Below are 16,146 nucleotides of genomic sequence, written 5' to 3'. Positions count from 1 at the left end.
TTCTCATCAATATAATATGATGTGGAAAAGGAGGAAAAGCAGATGGCAGAAGAAGGGATCCCACCTGTAGGGCAGAAGAGAGCTGGGGTTGGAGAAGTGGTAATGGCTGCGCATTTCTTCACCACAGCATAGCCGCAACCAACCCACAGCACAGCCACTCTGTGCGGCCATACCCTAAGAGTGGTCTGGGTATACCTGATTTATAGTGATTCGTAACAAATCAAATTTTTGGGCTAACTTCAGTGAAGTTTGCCGAATCAAATTTTTCAAAACTTTGCTCTTCTGCACATTGCGGCATCCAAAGACTCTTTTCTTCCACAGAGCTGTCTAATGCTTGATTTTTGCGGGTCAACTTGTAGTTGTCATTGGTATCAGATAAATAACACTTTAATCACTTTTTATTCCATTTCTATGGCGGCAAACAAGCAAGAAACATTGTTTTTATTTCCTTTTACGGCATTCACCGCATGGGATAAATTCCGATAATTGTGTACTGCGGGTTGTTAGGGATGTGGCAATTTCAAATGAAAGAAAGGTGTATTTTTTTATTAACTTGGAAATTTTTTATTTAATAAAACATTATTTTATTTTTTACCATTTATTAGTCCCACGAGGAGACTTTAATAGCTGATCTTTTGATTGCTTCTACAATTCTCTGGACAATTATCAGTCAGTGCTATAATGGCAGTCAGCAACAGGCTGTGCCAGAGAGGAGAGGCCAGGTAAAATACACTTCCTTAGGCCCCAGCCTGCTCACCTTGTCATCTCATTTGTGGGGTGGAAGACAGAGGGCGTCCACTCCCTCTGTAACTGCTTGGATGCCACAGTCGGTATTGACCACGGCATCTAAGGGATAAATATGCCGGATTGACGCTTCTTGTGAGACCCGAGTTCCCGTTCTCTGCTGCACAGGAGACCCGTGCAGTGCTTATTCTAGGCCGCTGTAGAAAAATGGCAGTCTAGGAATAAAACCCCTTAATCACCACTGTAAAAATAACTGTATCGGCAGTCCCAGCACTTGACCTCAGCGATATAACAGTTAATCCCCATCCAGTGCATAGGGAATGACTTGTTCTAACTGGAATACACCTTTAAATCTTTCTATCCTGGATTAATTAGCTTCGAAATTACCTCAGTCCTACAAGTGAATAGTCCTTTTAAGTTAGCAGAAGGCAAAGACACTTCTACTAAAGCAATATATACCTGCATGGGGGCCAGCTACCTGCCTTTTTGGAGCCATAATAATTATTAGTTTCTGTTCAGTAATGGAAGCATACAAGCACAGTATAATCATATGCTAACCATATATGCCAAAGTAGATAAGGCATTTATGTGGTTTCAGCATTGCCGAGAGCTACAGTAGTTACATTAGTGACTGCAAACTATTCCAAATAGCAGCACTTGAAGCTGACTGGCACCACACAAGGACCATATGGTACCTACACATTGGTGTCTCCTTGCAGCTGTTCACCATTGCAGTGCCCATTAGGAAGTCTAGGCTAAAGAGCAGCAGTAGCAAAATGTAATTTTTTCTGTACGAGACAGTTAAAAAACTTGCAATTGCAGCGACCTAGCCGCAGAGGCATGCGTGAGTGTGGGTGGCCGGATGAGTGCAATAGTCATACTCGAGGGTTCCTGAAGCTCCCTGGGCCGGCGAGCAGTGACAGGAAGGGCGCACCAGTTCTTCTGTTGGGGGCACACTCTGCTTCTGGGATTCTCCTGCCTGATGGTGGTTGAGGTGCCCTTGATGTTGATGTTTCACAGTGCAAGGCAGGGTCCTGGTTGTCATGACGCCAACACCATGCGTTGCAAATGTAGGATGGAAATAATAGGTCCAGGTTAACAGCAAACAGTTCTCTACTGAAGCTACAGATGCAGACAGTTCAGGAAAGGTCTTACTTTCTTACAGCTAATGTTACACAGAAATGCAGTCTTCTCAGATGGTACAGATATCACAGCTACACAGTTAACCACAGGATCCACTTTGGAATGTGGAGATTCTCACAGTGGACCAAACTGTAATTTGGTATGCTCAGGCACCAGAGGCAACTCCTGAACATGGGCATTATAGTGTCCATAAGTCCGTTTAGACAAGTTACCTCTACCAGACTTTCACTACACCCCTCTATTACATCTGGCCTGCTTTTGGTAGTTGTTCCTTTCTCCATCAGGCATCCTTCTGGCTGGTACCTGAATCCAGAGGTGGCTAGGGTGTCAGCTTCACATCTTTGTGCCTCCTATAACACTTCACTTTCTCAGACTGAACTGATATTTGAGTGGATTAGATCACTCTCACTGCACTCACTCCTATCCTTATCTAGATGGGGACACCAGCTCCATCTAGTGGTGGCTGTAAGATATGGCCTATAATTAGTATGTGCTTACAGGAATACACAGTGACTGCATACATGACACGATGACAATATACTTTTGCACTTTGCAGTATACCCAAAAAGCCACACTACAAAAATGTAAATAAATATAATATTTATTGAATTCCCTATAATAAAAAGTATAATGATACAATTACAAAGACACGGTTAAAAACGGATACCATATAGCAGCATGTGGCAAGTCACACATAAAAGCATACAGCGATCTATGTGTATTAATGAACACCTGTAAAAGTCCACTAATCAGAGGGGCCCATATCCATCAGTGCACTAATCCTGAAAGCGAACCTACAAAGCAGGCAGGCCCAATGGCCATAATATATTAGTGCGTGGTGGATAACCAACCCAACTGTATAAACCACAATATAAGATAGGTTAAGCTCAAGGCTAGACTCAAAAGTAAAAAGTATAATAAGTGGAACAAACATAGAAACATGAAATGATACAGACCGCTTTATAGTGTGACCTCCAGCAACTCCCTGATGTTTCGCCCGACGCATAGATCGCTATATGCTTTTATGTGTGACTTGAGACATGCTGCTATATGGTATCCGTTTTTAACCGTATCTCTGTGATTGTATCATTATACTTTTTATTATATGGAATTCAATAAATATTATATTTATTAACATTTTTGGGTGTTTTCTGTTTAAATGGCCACACACTCTGATTAGAATCATTGGTGACTTTGCAGTATACACAACTTCTAGGAGCAGGATGCTGCACAATGAAAACTTTGCAAGCAGAGTACAGAATTAACAGAGGCACGCACATGCAAAAGTGGCAAGCCCAATGTATTTTTATTAAAACAAACCGGCATCTGTCTCATGTGTTTTGTAGTAGCGAGGGTGTTTAAGAGGGTCAGACCTTACCAAAAGTATATTTTTGACCCTAAATGGTGCATGTGGTTCCCCTGGTGGAAGGAATTAGGCCTCATGCACATGACCATAGTGTTGGTCTATATCCGATCCGTATTTTTTACAGATGGGATGCGAGCCCAGGCATTTCTAACAGAGGGCAGGACGTACCAATCTGCAAAATGCGAAATGCACCTGCTGGTATCCATGTTTTGCAGATCCACGATTTGTAGACTGCAAAAACAGATATGGTTGTGTGCAGGAGGCATTAGGCTGACACAGTTGTAACTTAAACATGTACTTGACTCTCATAGGGCATCAAACTTAATGGTTACAACAGCTTTTTAACAGGCAAGAGGCTTAGTGGTTACAGACTTACAAGGACGTGAAAAAAGTCTCTAAATTAGAGCACAGTCTTAGTGGCAAGAACTCACTCTCCCTCTGGTTTGCATTGCACCCAGCAGATGGGTGTCTTCTTCTGGTCACATGTGCAGTCTGGCAGAGTCTCTTCTATTAAACACTGCTCCCTATCTGCAGACCACCACAAGCTCTGACTGCTCTTCTTATATACAGTTCCTAGCTAAACTACAATCTTCAAGTCGGAGGAGTGGAGTGGAGCAACAGTCTCAACAGAAACAATGTTAAAATTTCTGTTTGTCATAGACTTGTAGATAGTTTCACTGCAAGTCTATGGGAATGACTAAGCAGTTTTTACAGATATAAACAACAGAGCTAAACTAGGCAGACAAAAGAACAGGTTGTCTGTTTTTTTTCCCTCCAAAACATTGCATAGGTGGAAAGTCCCAAAGTCTCTCAGTATTAGGCTACTTTCACACTCGCGTTTGGTGCGGATCCATCATGAATCTGCACAAACGCATCCTTTCAGATAATACAACCGCATGCATCCGTTCAGAACGGATCCGTTTGTATTATCTTTAACATAGCCAAAACGGATCCGTCTTGAACACCATTGAAAGTCAACGGGGGATGGATCCGTTTTCTATTGTGCCATATTGTGTCAGTGAAAACTGATCCATTTTCACTGGCTCAGTGCAAGCAGCGTTTTGGTGTCCGCCTCCAAAGCGGAATGGAGGCGGAACTGAGCCAAACTGATGTATTCTGAGCGGATCCTTATCCATTCAGAATGCATTAGGGCCGCTTGTGAGATCCCTGAATGGATCTCACAAAAGGAAACCAAAACGCCAGTGTGAAAGTAGCCTTAGCTGGCTGCTCATTAACCCTTTCAACACTGTAGTGCAGCTATAGCGTAAAAATGTGCAAAGGAACAGAATATATTATAGCAGACATAAAAAATTCAATTCAGCTATATAACAGTATAAGTGCACAAAACAGCATAAATCACAGTGCAAGTTAACCATTCAAAGTGCTATAAAGTAGGGAGTTGACGGCTTTGCATAGAAGCAATAGGGGCAAATGTCCACAAATGTCCAAAGTACACTTGCACTACAGCATCCTCCCCTGTGTGGCACACATGCAATATATATGGTGCATGCGATGTATCGATACGGCATCATAGACGGCATCATAGACTGCCTGTACCACCTGTACCTCGAATATTCGGTTTAGTCCAGGGCCTGTGCACAGTGAGCATTTCAACCATCCTAGTGCAGTACCTTCTTTTGTGGTGCCCTACTTTATAAGAGGGGCTAGGGTTATTCCCAACCCTCTTACAGGTGCAATCTCCTACAGCATGGATGTCAAACTCATGGCCCTCCAGATGTTGCAAAACTACAACTCCCATCATTCCCTGATAGCTGTAGTATGCCCAGGCATGATGGGAGTTGTAGTTTTGCAACAGCTGGAGGGCCACGAGTTTGACATCCCTGTCCTACAGGTAGACAATGCAGCTACTATGGAGCACTTGTATACAGGGTCCCACTCCTGGTCTCCTTCACTATTAGGTGGTGAGAACATAAAGAATTGCAAACGAGGTACAGTAATGGGGATTTGAGCCAAAGGAGTGTAAAAGGGGTAAAAGGGCAATGAATACTATAATGGGGATCCAATTTTATCTTTGCTCTTGGGTTCCTTCTCAGTGTATGCCACTGGTCAAGTACCACAGGGTGCAGTTTTGGTGCAATATTTTGCGTGCGTTGTTTTAGGGGAAGAAATGGCCCTTGATCACAAAGTAGAAGATTTTTCCCTTTAAATTTCTCTTCTCTTTCGGGTCCACTCTCCATTTTGCATTGCATGAAGAAGACCCTCATCCGCATCTGGTCACAAATCATGTCCCTCTAAATTGTTTTCTAGCCATTCTGAGAGTTTGCATTTTAGAAATATTTATTTATTCAATTGAAGAAGCTGCCTCTGACAGATGGTGAGAGGACTACAGATGGAAGAGAAGAGACGGTCTCCTGGAGACATTTCAAAAATAAGGATTCCAGACCCAAGGAGAAAAACATAAGAAAGCATAAACAGGAGAGAGACAGACAACAGTCTAAAAAAAAAGAGGATAACGAGAGGTGCACTTGTGGAGGTCATTTATGGGAGTGCACAATGTCAGTAGTGAGATGACGGGGCCTGCAGGAGGCTTCTACCATAGATAATACATACAGGAGGGGGAAACAGCGACAGGCAAGGAATATAAACTAGAGGGCAGTTGTGAAGTTAAAAGAGATCACACCGAGCAGGGAGTAGAGAGATGAGAGGTTTTCATAGTGAACACGACTGAGAGGGATGAAGGCGAAAAAAGAGAGAGTGCAGTGAATAGCAATGAGAACATGCGGAGACCACTCTGTGAAGCTCCCGATACAGTCAGTCAGTACATAGAGTATATACAGTACATATGTTGCCTAACCCACAGCACCCTCTGCTGGTACTTTTACGTATTGCATAACTATTCAAAATAAGCTTTTTTGCAGGTAGTTGCAACTAGTGAAATGTAAAACTAAGTAAAGACACAAATGCTATAATGAAATGGCAACATATTTAATTTATTAATATAATGAAATAGTGTTAAATAAATCGCAGCCGATCAGTTTTTGTATACATAGTTTGTAGCAGGCCTCCACCCAACCAGTAAAGAGTCTGAGCCACCAAGTTCTAGGTGTGACTGCTACTTGTGTATCCCTAAGGCTAGGGCTAGATGGAGATCTTGGCTGCAACTCCCGTTGCTTGACCAAGGAACGCTGTGTAGCACTGAGGCAATTGAAATTAATGGGGGTTGCAGCGCAACTCACAAAACTCTCGCGACCATGACCCCAGAATCAAAAAAAATAAAAAATACAAACCTTCTCAATTTTTCTGTCATTCTGGGGTCAGTCGTGGCAGCAATAGATAGAATAGGTCATCAATATCAGATCGTGGGTGTCCAACACCCAGCACCCACAGCGAACAGCTGCCAACTGCAGTGGATGGAGCCAGAAGCAAAAGGCCCCACTTCAGCATCAGCAAACTCAAGTTCAGCTCCCATTCAATGAAATGACAGTGGGGCTGCAGTACCCCAACACAGCCACTACACTTTATATGGAGCTGTCTGCTTCCTGCTCAGTCAACTGTATAATTTCCAGCATCGGTGGCTGCCTAAAAAGCTGATTAGTGGGGATGCGGGCTGTCGGACCCCTAATATCGTGAGGATACTTTATTAATATCTAAGTCCCAGAAAACCCCTTTAACAACAAATGTCTAGGAGATTGATGGGGGTAGTGGCACGAGGGTAAGGGGACTATGACTTCTATTATATGACATCATACCAAGCCTTTAAAATTCAAAATGGCCAGACAACCTCTTTAACTTTGGCTAATTAACAAACATCTATGGACTTATATGGATGAGCTTCAGATTGGTGGCTTTAGATAATATGGGACTCCTTCATTGGGGTTGTCTCTTCAAGTAGACAGTTCCTTGAAGAAGGGGGTCTATCATCAGGGGCATAGCTATAGGGGAAGCAGGGAAGCAACTGCTTTGGGGCCCAAACTCAGAAGGGGCCCACTCAGGAGGACTAAAAGATTTTATTGTTGGGGCCCCCTCTCAACAGTATTATTACAGAGACATGGTAGGAAACGGACAGAGCGGCTGCCAGGCCTCATCTGAAAGAGTGATCTTGACTAGCCACAAGAGTGGGGGTTGCAAGGGAAGAGGGGGCTGCGAATAAGTTGTTGTGCGGGTTCCCATTCAAAAATGTGCTGTGGGGCCCAGACATTTCTAGTTATGCCACTGTCTATCATAATACTAACCAGACAGTCGACAGGATAGTTAGCTTCAGAATATGTAAGGAAATCAGTGGTAAGACATTACCGGGACTGGGTGACAATTAGTAGTATGTTCTTCTGCAAATGTATATAGCATATTGGTGTACTATAATTTTATGCTGTTGTATTCATGTTCTCTGCAGACTGAATATGGGCTCCGGATATCCTTGCATGACATTGCCATAGACTTTACCCTTGTAAACACAACATCATGGTACATCTGTTAAATCTGCTGGAGATACTATCAAAATCAGCTTCCTGTAGCGATAAAGAGCATGGTGTACGGAACACATCAGTTTGCATAAGCTGAGTTGTGTAATTGTGTCCCCCCCCCCACCCCCCTCCCCCAAAAAAAAGGAGACGAGAGGCTGTGGTATGCAAGCTGACATTTTTCACTGACATGAAACAAGACATGTGGGAGCTGTGACAAATTATACCGCCACCCTGTCACATGCATGCAATGGAGTAAGCATACATTAAAGGGGTATTCCCTCCATTACATTTATCCCTTAGAGTTTGGTCACACTAGGAGTGAATTTAAAAAAGAGGAGAAGTTCTATCTGTCGTTTATACTTTCTCGCCTTTTACGATCCACTCCAGATTTTGGCTTCTATAACTGCAAGCAGAAACCTGACCGTGTAATGTTATACAGCCAATTTAGCTAGAGTTTCCTAATTTTCTGTGTTTTCCAGGAAAATTAGGGATGCTGGAAATGGACTGGATTTAAGTATGCCCAATCCACAAGTAGGCATTCCTCGGCGGGTATTTTACATTCCTGAGATGGGACTTGCAGGTCCCGAATTTACCAATTACAATGTTGGTAATCAGGGGTGTACACAGATCTCATGGGGCCCCATAGCAAAACTTAGTATGGGTCCCCTGCAACTCCAATTTCCCAGAACATCAAACATTCCCAGGCAACATGCAGCGCAAAGCACAAATTAAAAAAAATTATAATTAATAAAAAGGTTGTCCCCATCCTCACCCACTTTATGTCTTCTATGTCAGAAAAGGGTGTACTTGTTATTCTACACTATTGGTGCTCATTTCGAACACCATGTTTCTCCGTGTATTTCCACCAGACAGGTGGAATAAATACACTGATAAATCTCTGGCTTCACTTCCCATGTTACAAAGGTGTCTGCCTGAAGCCACCACTAGGGGGAGCTCAGTGCTATTTCTGCAATAGAAGCTGTAATTATCTAAGGCTACTTTCACACTTGCGGCAGCAGGGACCGGCAGGCTGTTCCGGCAGGGGAACAGCCTGACAGATCTGTGATAACGCTAGGCCAACGTGCCACCGGAAGTCCGCTCTGGCCCCTTCCACGTTTTCTTGTTTGCTGTGCTGCGGCCATACCTCAGGCCCGCCCCTATTATAGTGAATGGGACCGGAGCGGACTTCTGGCGGCACTGTGCACTACCATTAGCACGGATACGGCAGGCTGTTCCCCCGCCAGAACAGCCTGCCGGACCCTGCTGCCGCAAGTGTGAAAGTAGCCTAAGCTCCACCTTTTGGCGGGTGCATGAAAATGCAATGTTTTCAGAGTTTTGGTGCTGTATCTGGTAAAAGCTAGAGCACAGCCTGTTTGTTCTCAGTCAGGGTCTCTGTGCCTGGACCCGCACCGATCGCATATTTTAGCGCCACCATCAATAACTGTTAGCGTTACAGCTTCAATATGTGCTCACACTGGTACTACACTGATTATAATGAATTGCTGCAATTAAAGCAGGAAAATATTAATTTATGTTCATTAATCAAATGTACTTGCCGATCGTTGATTAACAAAATCTAAGGAAAGCATATATCTCGTGAATAAGACGTCTCCTCTCTGGTGAATAAAGACGATTCGGTGCACAATGAGAACGGTTCAAATATAGATTCATGGTAGACGCTTTGTGGTTCAATTCCTCAAAGTATCCCAAGATCTCTGCTTGCTGTCTGAGAATGGAAATATTTCTGATTATGCTAAACAGGATTTCCAGATGATAATTGACTTATTGCTCGGAGTCTGACCTCTGGAACCCCCATCAATCACCCACTTTCCCCTCAGTGGTCACACATGCACATTACCACTTCATTCAAAGTCTACAAGACTGATAGAGATAAGGAAAGTGAGAGCAGTAGCCTAGCTAGGTGGATGCTGTGCCCCAGGGTCTGGGTGCCAAGAGGGCTCCAACAAGCCCTTTCTGAAGGGGTACGACCATTGTGGCCCTCTCCAATCATGAGAATGTTGGACCCATATTCCTTTGTTCGAATAGAGTGGTGGTCATGTATGCATGTTGCCACTCCATTCAGCTTTGTGGGAGTAAATCTTAGGGCAGTCCCATAGAGCTGGTGGAGCAGCATGGTGCATGGTTGACCACTGCTTCATTCAAGCAGAGGAACATGGTGTCCACATTCCCATGTGGATAGGGGATCTAGTGATCACCAGTCAGTGTGGTTTAGTATAAGTACAGTGACTGAGTCACACCACACAAAAACAAAAGTTTTAGATTTTAGAAAAACAGACTTTTCTAAAATTAGATTAGTGGTATACGAGTCCCTATCAGACTGGAACAGTTTCATTGGAGTCCAGGAGAAATGGGACTACTTAAAAGTGGCACTATTGAAGGCAACAGAAAATTGCATTAGGTTTGTCAGTAAAAGCAAAAAAAAAGGAAGAGACCACTGTGGTACTCAGCAGAAGTGGCCAAAATCATTAAAAACAAAAAGATAACATTTAGGAATTATAAAAACAAAAAACAAAACGAGGATGACAGGCAAATTTATAAGATTAGGCTGAGAGACCAAACAAGTTATAAGAGCCTCTAAAGCACAGGCAGAAGAGAAATTAGCTCAGTCAGGGGAAAAAGGCGATAAGGCATTCTTCAGATACATAAATGAAAAAAGGAAACTAAAACAAGGAATTACAAAATTAAAAACAAAAGAAGGAAGGTATATGGAAGAAGATAAAGAACTAGCTGACTGCCTCAATGAATACTTCTGTTCAGTTTTTACAAAGGAAAATCAAGGAGAAGGACCTCAGTTAGGAAAGAAGACTAATGAATCTTTTGACGCATGTGTCTTTACAGAGGAAGAGGTTCTAAGTCAACTGTCTAAAATTAATACAAATAAGTCACAGGGGCCTGATGGGATACACCCAAAGCTATTAAAAGAGCTCAGCGGTGAACTAGCAAAACCATTAACAGATTTCTTTAACCAATCACTGGCAACAGGAGTCATCCCAGAAGATTGGAAATTAGCAAATGTTGTGCCCATTCACAAGAAAGGTAGTAGGGAGGAATCGGGCAACTTTAGGCCAGTAAGCCTGACATCAATAGTGGGGAATTTAATGGAAACCATACTTAAGGAGAGGATTGTGGAACATCTAAAATCCCATGGATTGAAAGATGAAAAACAGCATGGGTTTACTTCAGGGAGATAATGTCAAACTATTCTTATTGATTTTTTTGATTGGGTGACTAAAATAATAGATGGCGGAGGTGCAGTAGACATCGCTTATCTAGACTTTAGTAAGGCTTTTGATACTGTCCCACATAGAAGGCTTATCAATAAAGTGCAGTCTTTGAGCTTGGACTCCCATATTGTTGAATGGATTAGGCAGTGGCTGAGGGACAGGCAACAGAGGGTTGTAGTCAATGGAGTATATTCAGACCAAGGTCTTGTTACCAGTGGGGTACTTCAGGGATCTGTTCTGGGACCCATATTGTTTAATATCTTTATCAGCGAAATTGCAGAAGGCCTCGATGGTAAGGTGTGTCTTTTTGCTGATGACACAAAGATTTGTAACGGGGTTGATGTTCCTGGAGGACTACACCAAATGGAAAAGGACTTAGGAAAACTAGAGGAATGGTCAAAAATCTGGCAACTAAAATTTAATGTTGATAAGTGCAAGATAATACACCTGGGACGTAAAAACCCAAGAGCAGAATATAAAATCAGTGATACAGTCCTAACCTCAGTATCTGAGAAAAGGGATTTAGGGATCATTATTTCAGAAGACTTATAGGTAGGCAGACAATGTCATAGAGCAGCAGGAAATGCTAGCAGAATGCTTGGGTGTATAGGGAGAGGCATTACCAGTAGACAGAGGGAGGCGTTCATGACGCTCTACAGAGCACTAGTGACACCTCATTTGGAGTATTGTGCTCAGTACTGGAGACCATATCTCCAGAAGGATATTGATACTTTGGAGAGAGTTTAGAGAAGAGCTACTAAACTGGTACATGGATTGCAGGATAAAACTTACCAGGAAAGATTAAAGGACCTTAACATGTATAGCTTGGAAGAAAGACGAGACAGACGGGATATGATAGAAACTTTTAAATACATAAAAGGGAATCAACAAGGTAAAAGAGGAGAGAATATTTAAAAGAAGAAAAACTGCTACAAGAGGACATAGTTTTAAATGAGAGGGGCAAAGGTTTAAAAGTAATATCAGGAAGTATTACTTTACTGAGAGAGTAGTGGATGCATGGAATAGCCTTTGTGCAGAAGTGGTAGCTGCAAATACAGTGGAGGAGTTTAAGCATGCATGGGATAGGCATAAGGCCATCCTTCATATAAGATAGGGCCAGGGGCTATCCATAGTATTCAGTATATTGGGCAGACTAGATGGGCCAAATGGTTCTTATCTGCTGACACATTCTATATTTCTATGTTTCTATGTATGTCATGGAACAACCCCATTACATTTTAAACCCCCTTTAATGTAAAATACATTTTCACCTTTGTGACTGGAAAGCCTTCTGAAAAATCTTTACTTTTTGGACATTTATGCTAGTCAGTTTTTCTCTCAATAAATTCCTCTCACATAGTAGTTCTCTTCTTCACTGGGGTAATATCCCTCCTCTTCCTCTTCCAGGTAATACCCTTGCTCATCTGGGTAGTAGTCTTCTTCCTGCTCACCAGAGTAATGGTTAACATGGTGGCTCCCCTGCTCTTCCACCTCCTCCTCAAATCGTTCTTCTTGCTCCCCTTCCTCTTCGCCCTCTCCTTCTGCCTCCTCCATTTTTTGTGCCTCCTTCTCTTGCCGTTCTCTTTCACGCTCCTCCATCTCTTCTTCCTCTATCTGTTTTCTGCGCTCTTCGCGTTCTTCCATAAACTCCTGGGCACCCTCACCAACCAACGTGACCGTCTCTTCTACCTTTGGTGGTGTATTCACAGGGTTGTGGTCATAAGATAGAAGCCGCAGTGCCTTCATGCCACTCATGTCTGGAAATGCTGTGATCTTGTTCTTATCTAGATCCAAAATCTCTATTCCATGTAAGCGTAAAAGGACCTTTGGCACATGCTCCAGTCTATTTCCATAGAGCCAGAGACCTCTGAGGCCTGGCATACACGTTGCAATTTCTCCTGGAAGACCCTTAAGACGGTTGTCACCCATCTGTAAACACCGCAGGGCAGGCATGTTCAGTAAAACCCGTGGAAAATGGTGCAAAAAGTTACGCTCTATCCACAGAGTACGCAAAGTCTGGAGACGTGCAAAGGATGGGGGGAGACCCTGAAGCCGGTTTGCCCCTAAGTAGAGACGACCCAGATGTGGTAGAGAGCAAACAGCTTCAGGCAAGTCAGGTAATCTGTTGCCATCTAGTGCCAAGGTGCGTAGGTTGTGGAGTTGATAGAGGTCATCAGGTAGCTCAGTTATCATCGTGCCACTCAGGTACATCTTATAGAGCTGATCAGCAAGCACGCATATTGAAGCGGGAAGTCGAGTCATCTTACGTCCGCTAAACTCTAAGGTGCCATCTCCTGAACTCAGCTGTTCCTCTGTATCTTCTGGTAAAGGCTCCTCTGCCCCTCCTTCCACTGTAGGCATTGATCCACATCCCCCCATTTGGATCACACCAGGTAGCACAATGACCTTGGCAGATTGTAGATATGAGATCCAATAAACCTTTGATGTCAAGCGGGACAAAGGCATTCGTATGATGCCACCACCGGGAACATGTCACCGAGCTGGGTGGCACACGTGAACAGTGCCTTTCCTGGTCCCTCTTAGTTACTTTGTGAGTTCTTAGGAAACATTATCTGTCAGTGTTAAATATTCATGGATAGCGTTCAGGTTTCTCCCATTACAACACAATTGTAACAACTGATCATGTGTATTTCAGGTAACAGACCAATGCCACATATTTCTCATATAGGAGCACATCACTTGGGTTGACTCAGGGTAATCATCTCAAAATATTAGAAGTCGAGGCACCTAGGCCCAATGCAAAATCTGTAACAGGCCTGACCACATATTTGTGTCATTTATTTTTATTATTATTATTTCTTATGTAGCAAAAGGGCCTTAGGACAACATGAGGCACCATGACCTGGTGCAGGTGCTACGTCTAAACCCCCTATAGCTGTTGTATTTTATTGTTATGTTACCTTTATTTTTATTGTTTTCTCACATATGCACCTCCAATTTTTCAGACAGGAATATTTAAAATGTTAAAACAGTGTAGTACCATGGTATGTTGCAGATTCAACATCATATAAATATACTATTGTTTTCTACATAAATGCACCCACGAGAAGACCCTCTTTGCGAACGACAGTCCCTACTTTTAGCCCAATTTCCTTGATCCAGCTTTACAGACACTGCTGCAAGGTGAGGGACAAAAGCTCAGACACCACCACCTACCTAGGCCAGACTAACATTAAAGGGAACCTGTCATCAACCTTATGCTGTCCATACTAACGGCAGCATAAAGTAGAGACAGGTGAGTTGATTTCAGCGGTCTGTCATTTAAAAGTTAAAAGTAAGTGGTTGCCGAGAACCAACATCACAATCATTGCAGACTGGTCCTGGAGAAGAGCCCCGTCCACCTGAGAAGAGTCCTGGTTATTCATGAATTCCTGCTCTCCTGCCACCTGCTGAGGACTGACAGGCTTCTACCTAGTTTTCTCCCTTTCTCTCTAGGAGAGAACTGTCAATCAACAGCAGATGGGTGAGAGCAAGAGATTAGGAATAACCAGGACTCTTCTCAGGTGGATTTGACTCTTTTTACTCTGGGCTGCAATGATTATGATGCTGGTTCTCAGCAACCACTTATGTTTAGCTGATGAGTGACACACCGCTGACATCAGCATTTCTGTCAGTATTTTTATGCTGCCCTCAGTGAGGTCAAGAGAGACTGTTAAGCTACTTTCACACAAGCTTTAAAGTTTTCCGGTATTGAGTTCTGTCCTAGGGGATCATTACCGGAAAAAAAACATCAGTTTTGTCCTAATGCATTCTGAATAGAAAGCAATCCGTTCAGTATGCATCAGGATGTCTTCCGTTCCCTCCCTTTTACAGTATTTGGCCGGAGAAAATACTGCAACATGCTGCTGTATTTTCTCTGGCCAAAATTCCGGAACACTTGCCGGAATGCCGGATCCGGTAATAATTTCCATTGAAATGTATTAATGCCAGATCTGGTATCAAGTGTTCAGGAGATTGCTACATTGACGGATTCAGTTTTCTGGTTAAAAATGTGAAGAAAAAAAAATACTGGATCTGTTTTTTCCGGATGACACCGGAGAGATGGATCCAGTATTTCAATGCATTTGTCAGATGAAACAAAATGATCTCCGTTTGCATACGGATTTCCGGATCTGCCTGCCGGATTCTTCTAACGCTAGTGTGAAAGTACCCTTATACGTTTATCTATGACTTGATTCTTTAAACTATCTTTTCAATGCACCGAACCCCAGGGAACGCCGGCCTGAGGGAGTATACTGTATATAGCAAGAAATCCCAGCGGACGCGCTTTGTCTTCAAAACATCTCTTTCTTTATTACATCAATCCAGATACATATTAAGGGAAGCGTATCGGCCCGTCCAGCCTTCATCAGCTCATTACAAACAAAGTAATGTGTGGCCTTAAAAACCTATCCAAACTCCTCCTCCTCTCTGACATAAAACACCCACAGCTGGCTGTGATAATGAATTGCTATGCTAGTGAATCACACCACTGACCCACTGTAACGACACCTCAGACGAACAACATACAAAACAAGCAAAAATAAATAACATCTATACAAAAATGGGATGTGCAACAAAGATCGATGAAAATATCACTTGCTTGTAGTAAATCATCGCAAATTCCCAGTCCAAAAATAACCCAGAAATGAACATATTAACCCATAAGCATAATAAATATATATGATATATCTTATATCAGATGAGCAATTTCATATTCTCGTCTGAGGGAGTGCACCGTGACACAACATCTCATCAGGGTCACTAACACTCCCATCCTCTGCAGCGGCACCTCATATGAGGCAGGGAAGGAAGGAAGGCGTTGGAATGGCTTGACTGTGACAGGTGAATGGTGTATTTACACTGATTACGGCAGCTTCTAGGATGGACAATCCCTTTTAAATGTCCCTCTTTTTCACTTGGGAAATAGATTTGCAATAATAAGTTTACTATATGACTTCAGAGAGAGCCATGGTGGTTCCTATCTTCTTAAATACAGTATATATATAGAGAAGGACGTATATATGTGTGTGTATGTATATACTGTATGTTCCGCAATCACTCAAAAACGCAACCATCGATTTCAACGAAACTTGGTATACATATCCCTTTCTACCTGGAAATAAATCTTGTGGGGGTCATGCGCCCCTACACAGCAGCTGCATGGAGTTTGTATGCTCCAACTGTTTTTGCTACACACATATTGCTCTGTAACTCAAAAACTCCA

The 16,146-nt window shown here is 42.8% G+C and overlaps 1 protein-coding gene across 1 annotated transcript; it reads right to left on the bottom strand.

Annotated features, from left to right (window-relative positions):
• Positions 1 to 12,257: 12,257 nt before the first annotated feature.
• On the bottom strand, positions 12,258 to 13,298 carry LRRC10B (leucine rich repeat containing 10B). Its single transcript, XM_044269220.1, has one exon. It carries the CDS (start codon positions 13,296 to 13,298, stop codon positions 12,258 to 12,260), a length of 1,041 nt encoding a protein of 346 aa, XP_044125155.1.
• Positions 13,299 to 16,146: the final 2,848 nt, after the last annotated feature.

This window comes from Bufo gargarizans, chromosome 10 (genome assembly GCF_014858855.1).
Source record: "Bufo gargarizans isolate SCDJY-AF-19 chromosome 10, ASM1485885v1, whole genome shotgun sequence".
In the NCBI taxonomy this organism is placed as follows: Eukaryota; Metazoa; Chordata; class Amphibia; order Anura; family Bufonidae; genus Bufo; species Bufo gargarizans.
The sequence above is the reverse complement of the archived record's forward strand: the minus strand, read 5'-3'. Positions and strand labels throughout refer to the sequence as shown.

Coding starts and splice junctions, on each gene's coding strand:
- LRRC10B (XM_044269220.1), bottom strand. CDS start 13,298: ATGGGGGGATGTGGATCAATGCCTACAGTGGAAGGAGGGGCAGAGGAG.